Below are 11625 nucleotides of genomic sequence, written 5' to 3'. Positions count from 1 at the left end.
TGTAGGGACCTGCTGGGTGCAGGAAGGGACCTGGTGGGTGTAGGGAGGGACCTGGTGGGTGCAGGGAGGGACCTGGTGGGTGTAGGGACCTGGTGGGTGCGGGGAGGGACCTGGTGGCTGGAGGGACCTGGTGGGTGCGGGGAGGGACCTGGTGGGTGTAGGGACCTGGTGGGTGTAGGGAGGGACCTGGTGGGTATAGGGACCTGGTGGGTGCAGGGAGGGACCTGGTGGGTGTAGGGACCTGGTGGGTGCAGGGAGGAACCTGGTGGGTGCAGGGAGGAACCTGGTGGGTGTCCTCCACCTGAGCCGAGCTGGGAACCGACGTTTCCCTCTAGTGAGAGACTGTTGTCATTACCGCTGTAAGTGTCAGTCTTGGTAGGAGCAGGGCTGGAAACGTAAGGATTTAGGTGGAGGTGGGGAGTGAGGGTAGCGGGAGCTGTATAGATGGAGCTGAACCTCAGGAGTACAGGCAGAAGTCTTAGGGACAAAATAGTGGAGATACTTTTCTGCTTAAGGCTGAGGCAGAACACAGGAACTGCTAAAAGCTTTCATTTTAGAATCATAGAATGGTTTAGGTTGGAAGGGAGAGAATCACAGAGTCTCCTAGATTGGAAGAGACCTGTAAGATCATCTAGTCCAATCATGAACCTCACGCTGCCAAGCCCACCACTAAACCATGTCCCTGAGCACTATATCTACACAACCCTTAAATACCTCCAGGGATGGGGACTCCACCACTGCCCTGGGTAACGTGTTCCAATGCCCGATGACCCTTTCAGTAAGGAAATTCTTCCTAATATGCAGTCTAAACTCCCCTTGGCACGACCTGAAGCCATTTCCTCTTGTTCTATCCCCTGTTACTTGACAGAACAGGTCAACTCCCACCTCTCTGCAACCTCCTTTCAGATAGTGGTAGAGGGACCTTAAAGCTCGCCCAGTGCCACCCCCTGCCCTGGGCAGGGACACCTCCCCCCAGCCCAGGTTGCTCCAAGCCGGTCCAACCTGGTCTTGAACACCTCCAGGGATGGGGCAGCCACAGCTTCTCGGGGCAACCTATTTTTTTATTCCTCCACCTGGAGTACTGTGTTCACCTTGAGTACTGTGTTCAATTTTGGGCACCACAGCAGAAGAAGGACATTGAGGTGCTGAAGAGGGTCCAGAGGAGGGCAACAAAGCTGGTGAAGGGTCTTGAGAATAAGTCTTATGAGGAGCAGCTGAGGGACTTGGGGTTGTTTAGTCTGAAGAAAAGGAGGCTGAGGGGAGAGACTTTCTCTCTCTCTCTCTACAACTACCTGAAAGGAGGGTGTAGAGAGGTGGGCATTGGTATCTTCTCACAAATTACAATCAATAGGACAAGAGGAAATGGCATCAAGTTGCACCAGGAGAGCTGCAGCTAAAGATACACAGAGGAGACAGATATTTGAACACAGGTCATGCTTTATTCTGAAGTCTGCTTGCCGTTATTCCAGCCTTAGCACAGGGACCATACCAGGACATAAATTACCAAAATAAGTTACATTAGGAATGATTACAAAGTATTGTTTGCTGGGAAAATAACCAGCACTTATCTCCCCTATTTTAATAACAGGCTATCCTATTACCATGGCAGAGTAACTCCAGGCAAAAGCTGCCTCATTCACCAGCTTCTTAATGGCTGCCAAAGGCTTCATGCATGGAGTTACTCACACACACAGATGATCCCTGAAGTCATTAATATGACTAAAAGATAATCCCACTGCAAATTGGCATGCTTAAAAAGAAAAATCCCACCTTGCTAAGTGTTTCTCGATGAAAGAAAAAGTGTTTGGCCGATCCATAGAGAGAAGTCTCTTTTTGAGAAGCAGTCCCTTGCCCCCAGCTGTTCCCGGTGTGCTGCAGGGGGGGGCTCGCCAGAAGCACTACAGGCAGAAAGGAAGTTGGGTCTGTAACATGTATTTTTAAACTTGTAGGAGGAGGGAAACGGTATCAAAGGTCAAGCGCATCATCCTCTCAAGATCTCTGCAGCTTGGATGAATTAAAAACAAATCCAACATTAAAAATAAGTTGAGACCACTTCTCTCCCACAATTTGTCTCAGCAAGAATTAGCCATTCACATACACAGCTGGGCTGATTTAAAAAGCTGAAGTACAGGTCCCCATCTTCCCTCTCAGTGCAGCAGGATGATTAAAAAAAAAAAAAAAGTAAATCAAGATATGGAATCACCCCACTTTGGTTATCAAGTCTCCTTGCAAACTACATCTTACTGTAAACTCAGCTTGGGACAGGGAGAGCAGGAGGCACTCTTGGCACAACTGGCAGTTGGACGTATGATTATAAGATAAAATGCTGCTCTAGCCAGGGAGCCTTGGCCAGAAGAGCTGGAATTTCTCAGAGATCTTCCTCTGGTGCATTAGTTTTTATCTCCTTTGCAGCCAGGGCCACCTCTGTGTTTTTCTCTGCCTTCTCTTCCAGCTTCTCTAGCACTTCACACCCTTCCCCTGCAATCCTGTTTGCTCCCTTTGGTTCTTCAGGTGTCTTAGCCACCTTCTTTGATGATGTAGCCTCTTCCAACACAGATGATTTTATATCAGTCACCGTATCTTTCTTCTTCTGCTTCCTGCCATCCTGTGACACACTAGCTATTGCCCTGAAGGGACCCACAAGCCAGTTTAGAGGGGTGTTGTGAGTTACATACTCAAACAGGTCATCCATGGTCCTTCGGGCTTCTGCCACGCAGTCCTGGCTCTGTTTCAGGGTGGAGCTGGAGAGGTCCTGGAAAGACATAGCATTGGAAAAAGATCTATGGAGCTTGTGGATATTTCGAGTGGCCTGATGTACAGCTTCCTGGATGTTGCTGGGGAGGCCGTGGATGCTGGCTTTCAGATTCTCATAAACAGGTTGTAGCTGCTGGGTGATGATACGCAGCATAGCTAGAGTCCGTGACTCTACCTGCTGGGAAAGAGATATAGCTCAGTTACTAGAGCAGATGAGAGGTATACCATCCACCAGAGGCCTGATTAAATATGCCCTTCTAGGGATACCTCTGGTTGGGAGGCAGTTTTAACTTGGTTTCCTTTGGGTTGGGTCAGGCTCCAGTCCACCCACAGCTGATGGAGCTTCTCCTGCCCATCCAGAAGCTTCTGGCCAACCTCCTGTTTCACAGATTCAATCTGATGGAAAAAATGAGAGGAACAGCTGTAGTGCAAGCACACACAATCAGAGGAGCACAAGTGCTTCCCTCCCAGGGAGGGATCCAAGGTGACATGCAGCTGGTACAGGATGGAGGAAGAGCTTCCATCTGGACAGTAGGGCAGGAAGACTACAGACAGGAGGAAAAAGGAAAAAGCATGTTTGTACCAGTTTTATTGCCAGCTGTAGTCGTGAGAGAGTATCCTGGGTGCTTTGCTTAATGCGCTGCAGTTTGTTCAGGGAGTGCTGGTAGGCTCGGTGGCGGACTTTGTTAGAGAGGGAACCCAGACGCACAAAATAACTCTGTTGCTGTTTCTGCTCCTCCACAGAAGCCATACCAAATCCCTTGACAGTGGTGGCCAGCTCACCTGGAGGAAACAAGAACAGAGATGCAGCTGTGCTCCACTCCCCCAGCTGGAAGGGAAGGGAAGAGGTAAGATCACCCATTGAAAAACATGAAGGCTGAAGCTTGCTGTGTAAACAGTAGAGGTTTGTAGTTGCTGGGATATTAAAGGTAGGCTAGTCCCTGCTCAACACATTCTCTTCAGATAAGCAGACTTGACAGACAGGTTGAAGCACGCACCCACGTGTTTATTTGCCTTGAGGCTGATGGGCAAAGACCAGCTAGCCAATGCTTGAACTCTGTCCCATACCATGTAGCAGGTCAGTGTTGACTGACAGCCAACTCGGTGACAAATTCAGAGCTACCTGTCTGCTTCAGAAGATGAGTCTTGCAGCGTCAGGTGCTGTCTAGTCATGCGGGAAAGGATTTGTATTTACAACCGCCAGCTAAGCATTTTCTCACCTAGTTCCTCCTCTGTCATGGGGAGGTAGTGATCCACCAGATCCTCCGATATACCCAGGGCAGATTCCACACCACCTGCCACTGCCTGGCTCACTGCCTTGGCTTTGCTTATGCTGTTGGTCACTACTGAATTAGTCATCTTCACACCCTCCTGGATAGCCTCTCTGCTTTGCTCCAAGGCTGTATTTATTTTGCTACTTATGGTGCCATATGCAGCATCCAGAGCTGTATTGACTGTAGAAGTGACCAGTGATTTGGTCTTTTCAACACCATCCTGAACAGCCCCTTTGGTTAGGTCCATTGCTTCAGTCACGGTGTTGGTCACAAGGTCCTTGGCACCCTGCGCAGCCCCTACAGCAGCAGTAATAGTAGAAGCAACTGCAGACTTGGTCAGTTCAACGCTGTCCTCCACAATGTGTTTACTGAGGTCCACAGCTTCGGTCACCTTGTTAGTCACGAGGTCCTTGGCACCCTGGGCAGCTTCCACAGCGTTGACAATAGTAGAAGCAACTGCAGACTTGGTCAGTCCAACACTGTCCTCCACAATGTGTTTACTGAGGTCCACAGCTTCAGTCACTTTGTTAGTCACGAGGTCCTTGGCACCCTGGGCAGCTTCCACAGCGTTGACAATAGTAGAAGCAACTGCAGACTTGGTCAGTTCAACGCTGTCCTCCACAATGTGTTTGCTGAGGTCTACTGCCTCTGTCACCTTGTTAGTCACAAGGTCCTTGGCACCCTGGGCAGCCTCCACAGCACTGTTAACAGTGGAGGCGACCATTGACCTAGTCAGCTTGACACTGTCCCCAACAACATTTTTAGTGAGGTCCACAGCTTCAGTCACTTTATCAGCCATTGCTTCTTTTGCTTCACAGGCAGCATCCATAGCAGAAGTTACTTTGGTGGAAACCAGCTGCTTGGTGTCTGAGATTACCTGCAATAGGGAGAGGCATAGAAAAATACATATTTTTTTTTCTGAAATAGGTTTTTTCCCCTCCCTGAAGTAGCTTTTCCATATGGCTAAATTGTGCCTGCAGTCTTGTGGCAGAGCTGGGGAAGTCAGTACACCTGCATTTACATGGACATGTTCATTTCCACATGCTGAAGGCATCTCTCCAGCTTTCATCAGCGAGCAGTGCCTCCTCTAGTCCATACTAGGGACTGACCTGACAAAGCAGTGCTACTGAAGTTTATTTCCCCGTATTCTTCTGTACCCATAGCAGTTCCATCAAGCAAGAGATCAAGTCATGGCTTCCTCAGGAAAAGCCTTTACCTTATCTGCCGGCTGTTGAAGAAAAGGCAAGTTCTCCTCCAGTTGATCCAGTCCCTTACAGGCGTATTCATTTACAAGTGCAACTAGACAAGACAGCAGGTACCAGTTTATTCATCAATTTGGAGAGGCAGTTTTGACCCTACCATGACCAATTCAGAATGCACTCATGAAAGCAAGCAAAAAAATTGCTATTCTGAGGTAGTGTGTGTGGGGGGGACAGCTTGTTAAAAAAGTAAGCAAACCCCTACAATTGGGCAGGTGCAAATAGTTTCCATTTTGCCTTCCTAACTTGCACATTGCTCCAACTGGAATGATGTACTTGGCCCTGGTGGGGCATCCAGTTGGGATGCTCCTAACTTGGAGTGGCAGAGAAAGAGCAGGGAGTTTTTGCTTAGTGACTTACAGAAACCACAGACAAGAGGCCAAGCTTTGTTTGTGCTAGTAAGAGTTTCACATCCATGAAATTCAGTGGGTTCACTGAGCAGCTGGGAGCAGGTGGCTGGAAGTCTCAGTGCTACAACTAACTAGAACAAAGTGCTATAGGAGGTGGATATCACCCAACAGGCACACGAAACTCCCCTCCCAACCTGTGCAGAAAGGGCCACTCCAGCCTCTTCACTTACTTTGTGGCTCAAGTTGGTTCAGGATGGGCTGTGCCCCACCAACCACGCTACCTACTGCGACAGCAGCCACAGTCTCGGCCACGTTGCAGACACCACTGAGGTAAGGATGCGTCTCCTTGGTATAGTTGTAGGCAGATGAGACCAGGTTGAATGCAGAGTTGAGCAAGGGCAAGCTGGTTACCCGATTGACAGCGCTCTAAAACCCAAGAGAAATAAATGACATTAGAGACTTGCATCAAGCTGGTGGGTGACTACAAGCCATGCATCTATCCGGAAAGGTCCTAAGGGGATATCCAGTTCATCTCCTCATTCTTCTTCAACTCAGAGTTGAAGGGACTCATCCAAAGACCGCTGGCAAGTTAGCAACAAGCCAGGATTAGAAGTTCAAGCTCTGGGATCATGAATTCTGAGTCACACTGGGTTTCAGCACCAAACCCAGATGTGGAAATAGGACCTGTAACAGCTCATGTTTCAGAATTACTTGCATTACTTCAGCCAGCTGTCAGATTTTCTCTTGAGCAAAAAACTTGGCTTCTATATTAACTGAGTTTAGATTTAGCTACAGCTTCATGTGGTTAATCTTTCTGCTACTCCCAGCCTGGTTTTGAGGTGCTGACAGAAGTTAGTTTACCAGCACATCTGTCAGCAGGCAGTTTAACTGTTGCGTGTTAGAGTCCTAGCCGCCCTGGCACCTACCGCTTGCTGCTGTTCCTCAGCCTTTACCAGATCTTTTTTTGTGGTCTTTTCTGATGCCATACTGAATTCAACTGTAGCTGAAAGGAAAAAGACAAGAGTGTAACAGCATGAGTACAACTTAATTTCCTCCAGTGAATTAAAATCTTAGCAAAACTGGTGAAAAGCCAAGAGCAAAGTTGGAACCCATCATTCAGCATGTCCTGGGAACATTAATGTGGCATCACTAATCTTTCTTGCAAGGGTGTGAAGTTATTTGAGGGGCTCCATGATTTGTGATGTGCAAATATTTACGTATGACAAAGACTGTACTCGGTCACCCCCCTCAATCCCCAAACAGCCAAATACTTTAAACTAAATAACCATCCTACTTATTTTATTGCTGATAACATATGACCGGTTTCAAAGTTGGAGGTTAGAAGTGGGTCAGAACTATCTTATCTGTCATGCATTTTCTCTGCTAGAGATACTTCTGGTTCAGCTTCCCCCTGCACAGGCTCTTTGCTGGCCAAGGATGGAATACTTGAAGGAAAGATGCACCCTGCAGAAGCAGGGCTAATGGTGGGAATCACTGAATGTCGTCTCAGTCCAGCACAACAAATTACTGTCCTTCTAACAAGCCCTGCTGAAATGCAGCTGCAAGCTTGTTAGGATAGTAGTAGATGTAGTTTTTTTAGTTTTCATTTTCAAAATGTGGCAGGCTCAAACAGTTTAATAGTGGCATTTAAAACCAGAAATATTTATTTTGAAAAAGCTGTCTGAACTTGCTTAATGCCCTTTAAGGGAGAAAAGCCCTCAGATTTCCCCCACTTTGTCTGAAGCAGAGATGGGTTTTGCAATGACTGAATGTATTTTCCTCTTTGGGGAAAGATTTTTAAAAAAAAAAAAAAAAAAAAGGAAAAAAGAAACTGGCAGGACTTCAGCTCCCCTTCAGAAAGGTGTCAGGGCCAGAGACTGAGCAGAGATGCTGAGACAGCAATACGCATATTTTACCTTCTTAAAAAGTGTTCAGCGTTCCTGGCCCCTTTCCTCTGAAGGCTCACTCTGCAGTAGTCTTAGCAATGGACATGGAGATGAGAGTCATTTCAGGATCATCCCACTAGACCTGTCTTCATAGTGGTGAACTTTTATCAACTTCCCCACCACTGCCAACTCCAGCAGCGCTGGCAGGCTCACAGCTTGGGGAAGGCTATGGAAATCCTTCAAAGTTCTCCTACAACAGCGAGCCAGGTTTCGCAGCTGCAGCATTCTGGCTGGCTACCTTGAAACTTGCATTCCCATCCTGCTGACCAACTAGGCAGGAAGTTTCCCCTCACTTCCTCTGAAACCAAGTCTCAGAAGTATTCTCATTACATACCGGGATTAAAGAAGTTCAAGTGTAAAAATTACGTACTACCTTGAATGTGTTGGCTTCCCCAGCATAGACCTAGGTCAGTATCTGGACACTCCAGTTGTTGTACGATAAATCTAGGATTACTTCTCTTCTATAATAGTGTGACACAGTTGACTTATGTGCAGCTTCAGTGCAGTTTCCTCATTTCCCTCCCTTGCCAGTTAATTCCTATTCTTAGAATTGCTATGGCATTTTCCAATGGAAAACTCCCAAACCAAAATTCCTCACAAACTGGATTCCCAAGCCAAGCACTGCTCCAGGCTCACTGGCAGACTCTACCAGAAAAAGAAAAACAACCAAACCACCCTTGCCATCTGATTTTTGACAGAAACCATTGTCTTGTTTCTTGTGTTCTTTGACTTGTGTAAGGTTTTTATTTTGCTGTGGAAACAGTGACAGAGCACTGGGGAAGAAGCAGTGAGAAAAGCATTTGTTAGCCCTGGACTGACTATGGCTAGAGCTAGGGGAGACATCGCAGGAGGTGACTTGGCAGGATGTCAGATATTGCTGCATTAACCATGCAATTAGTCATCATTTTAGTGAGATTCGAGCAAGGCAGGGATGCAGACTGCTACAGGTCTACAGCAAAAGTTGTCACAGAAGTTGGGACCTTCAGCCCCTCAAGTGAGAAGCCCGGAGCCAGCGCTCTTGTGCACATTCCTGGTAACCACCCTGCTCAGGGGGCTGCCTAGTTTTAACAGCACAGCAAAAATACAGCTTGAACTTTATCAGCCTGGGAAAGCTTCTAGAAGACTGCTCCAAACAAAAGCAGGGCTTGAACATAACGCCTCAGTCCCAAAGTCTACAGGGTTTGCTCTTGCTCTGCTTTAGGGCAGGTTTGTTGGTTTTTTTGAAGCCAAGTGGCCTGAATCAGTCTGCAGCCCTGTCACAGGGCAAAGCACAACTATTTCAACACCATTACAAACAATCCCTTTGCTCAGTTGTTTTACTTCTAGACAGGTATGAAAAACCTCAAACTGGCCTTGGTGTCAGGATTAACACAGAGACAGACACGCTGCAGCAAAAAGAGGACTCTAGTTGCTAGCACAAGTCAAGAGTAACTCCTTGGCTGATGTAAAAACTCATATAAAGTTAGAATCGACCTCTGAAGTACTAGGAGCCCATCTTAATTATGGATGCAACCGTGCCTGTGACAATCACTGCAGCACAGTCGTGTTAGAACATGGTTTGCTCTCCTCTGTGTAGGAGGAATCAGGGTGTTGCAACGCCAGTATTTGTGGTGTGGGCAAATCTTCATGAGCCCACAGCATGGTTTTATTTTCTCTTTCTCGTCTCTCCCCTGCAAAAGTGCTGAGCAGACCTTGTTTTGCTTTCAGAGATTGCAGGAAAGCACAGTGCTTAGCAGCTCTGGGTCAGTTGTTTCAGAATCCTTTGGAGAAAGGCACAGCTTCAAGCCAGGGTACTTGCAAGTGGGAGTCCCAGCAGGCAGACCCCATGTACAGGGGAACCACAAGGCAGAACAGAAACAGCATCACCGTTTGCTTTGGTTACAGTTTGCTTTGTAGGAAAACAATGATCAGATGACTTCATACCATTGCTACATCAGAAATAATAGGTCACCGCTGGAGAAAGTTCTTGAAACAGGCAGTTTCAGAAAGATTACACTCTTCTGTGCACATTTCGAGTATGGCACAATAGCTTAACTGCTGATCATTGCCCAATTTGGCACAAGTCTGAGCTCAGTGAAACAGCAAGGGCAGTGGCACCAAAACTGCCAAGCTGCGATCTGTTTTCATGACTCGGTCAGACTATCCGGGCCGGTGCAACACGCCAGCCTGGCAGAAGAGCAAATTCCTTTCCTGCTGGAGTGAGCGCTTCCCTTGACTTCTATCACTCTGACAGTGACCAGCATACATAGAACTAGTTCTTTAACTTGCGTAAGGTTTTTATTTTTCATATGGAAAGCAGCTCTGCCCCATGCAGCTAGCCTGCTGTTATGTTGTCCTGCAGACAGAGAGGCAGGATCTTCTTCAGGAAGCTTTTCCCTCCTCCAAACAGCTTTTACATTGGGAAGACCGATTGCGCCATAGCTAGCGTGCCTGGTTCAATAGCTTAACTGGCAATTCCTTAATGACCATTTAGGAAAACGAAGCTAAATTTAGTGCTTTAGATATGAGCATGGTGGAGTAATCTGGACAGAAGTATTAATTTGTGGTTAAAGCACTTATTTACATTCTTTTCAAGATTTGCCACTGATACCCCAATTACCATAAACGCAGTCTGGGTCACAGGGTGTCTGCTGCAGCGGGGAACGCACTGCCGCAGCCGAGGGGGTCGCTTGCAAACACTCCAAGGGCAGAGTTAGTTTTTAGCAAGAGGATCAGACCATTTTCAGCTTTGGCCTTAGGACAGTAGTTTCAGAGTTGCTGGCAGAGGTGCCTATCTAACCTTTCTGGAAAAGCCATCAGCATTAGGGAACCTCAAAGATTAAAGCCACTTTTGCAGATGGAGGCAGGGTTCTCCCCACACACACTTCCAATGGAAATGAAGCACCACAGCCAGTGGCCATTAGTAGGTCAGTAACTCCTTGGGACAGTGAGTGTATAACCTCTCCAAGCTACTAGAATTTGGAGATACTTTAGGAAAGAGAGGAGGGAGTTAAATTAAACAGCTTCTGGGCTTTCCAGTACTTTCCATTTACCAATTTTTCCATGAGGCCAGACCTCTGTTTCAGACAGCTGTATCTTGCACCCAGTTTCATCTGGAAGTTTCAGCGGAACCAGCTTCAATAATTGAAGTCCTTCACAGCCATACACAGTTTCAGGTAGTCACAACCACGTTTAAGAACCCTGTTAGTCTTGAGAAACACTAAGCCAGTTTGCCAAGTGCTCCTGGCAGAGCCGTGCATGGTTGCAGCCTCCCTCTGCAGAGACACGGTGCTCTTGAGCAAGAAAGAAGTTACCTTGTCACTCAAGCCAACCCCTCGTTAACACTATTATCATACCTACACCAAATGATCATGTGAAATAGCTACGGGCAGGTCTGGCAGCACTGTCAACAGGAAGGGAATGCCCAACTGATCCGTCTGCCTCCTGAGGCACGTACCGCTTCCCCCAACATCAACACAAGTTGGCGGTGATGTTTAGGGTGCACATCACATGCCGTCCCTGCGTGACAGGGTGGGAGAGCCTCCTCCTGTCAACCCCCTCACACAGCTTTGATCTTCACCAGATAATAACCAGAAGCAAGCTTTCAAACCCAAAGCTGCTCAAACGCAGATCAGAGACCCATAGTGTTGCCAAGGAGTCATCTCAGGGCTAGCAAGAAGCCTTTAGGGAAGGATTTGAAGCCTTTCAGCTCTTCCCCAAGGCACAGCAGATGCAGCATGCCACCATGTCACCTTCAGCCTCAAAAAGCCAAGACAACCCCCACCCACAGATGAGCAAAAGCAGCAGAGACAACACACAGCACTGTGCTTTCCCAGGGGGCTGGAAATGCCCCATGGGCACAGCTGGGGGAACGCAGCCCCTCAGCTGGTACACTTTAGCCTCAGTGCTCCCCGGGGCCAGGAGCCATGGCTTCTACGGATGGAGCCAGCTCCCAGCCCGGCCCCTCCATCCCTGGGAGGGCTGCAACAGGCCTCCAAGATGAGGGGCTCCCCAAGGCGAGGGGCTCCAGAGCCCCCAGGAAAACGAGCCCCCTCCCAGCCAA

The 11625-nt window shown here is 47.9% G+C and overlaps 1 protein-coding gene across 1 annotated transcript; it reads right to left on the bottom strand.

Moving 5' to 3' along the window:
- Positions 1-2368: 2368 nt before the first annotated feature.
- Positions 2369-7675, bottom strand: LOC104295446 (perilipin-3-like). The gene is made up of 8 exons (XM_009895204.1): positions 7666-7675; positions 6564-6640; positions 5868-6063; positions 5245-5327; positions 3975-4905; positions 3338-3537; positions 3022-3150; positions 2369-2929 (listed from the first exon to the last, which is right to left on the bottom strand). The coding sequence occupies exons 1-8, from the start codon at positions 7673-7675 to the stop codon at positions 2369-2371; spliced, it is 2187 nt and encodes a 728-aa protein (XP_009893506.1).
- Positions 7676-11625: the final 3950 nt, after the last annotated feature.

The sequence above is a fragment of the Charadrius vociferus genome, unplaced genomic scaffold (assembly GCF_000708025.1).
Source record: "Charadrius vociferus isolate BGI_N301 unplaced genomic scaffold, ASM70802v2 scaffold291, whole genome shotgun sequence".
Lineage (NCBI taxonomy): Eukaryota > Metazoa > Chordata > Aves > Charadriiformes > Charadriidae > Charadrius > Charadrius vociferus.
This window is presented reverse-complemented; position numbering and strand designations above follow the sequence as displayed.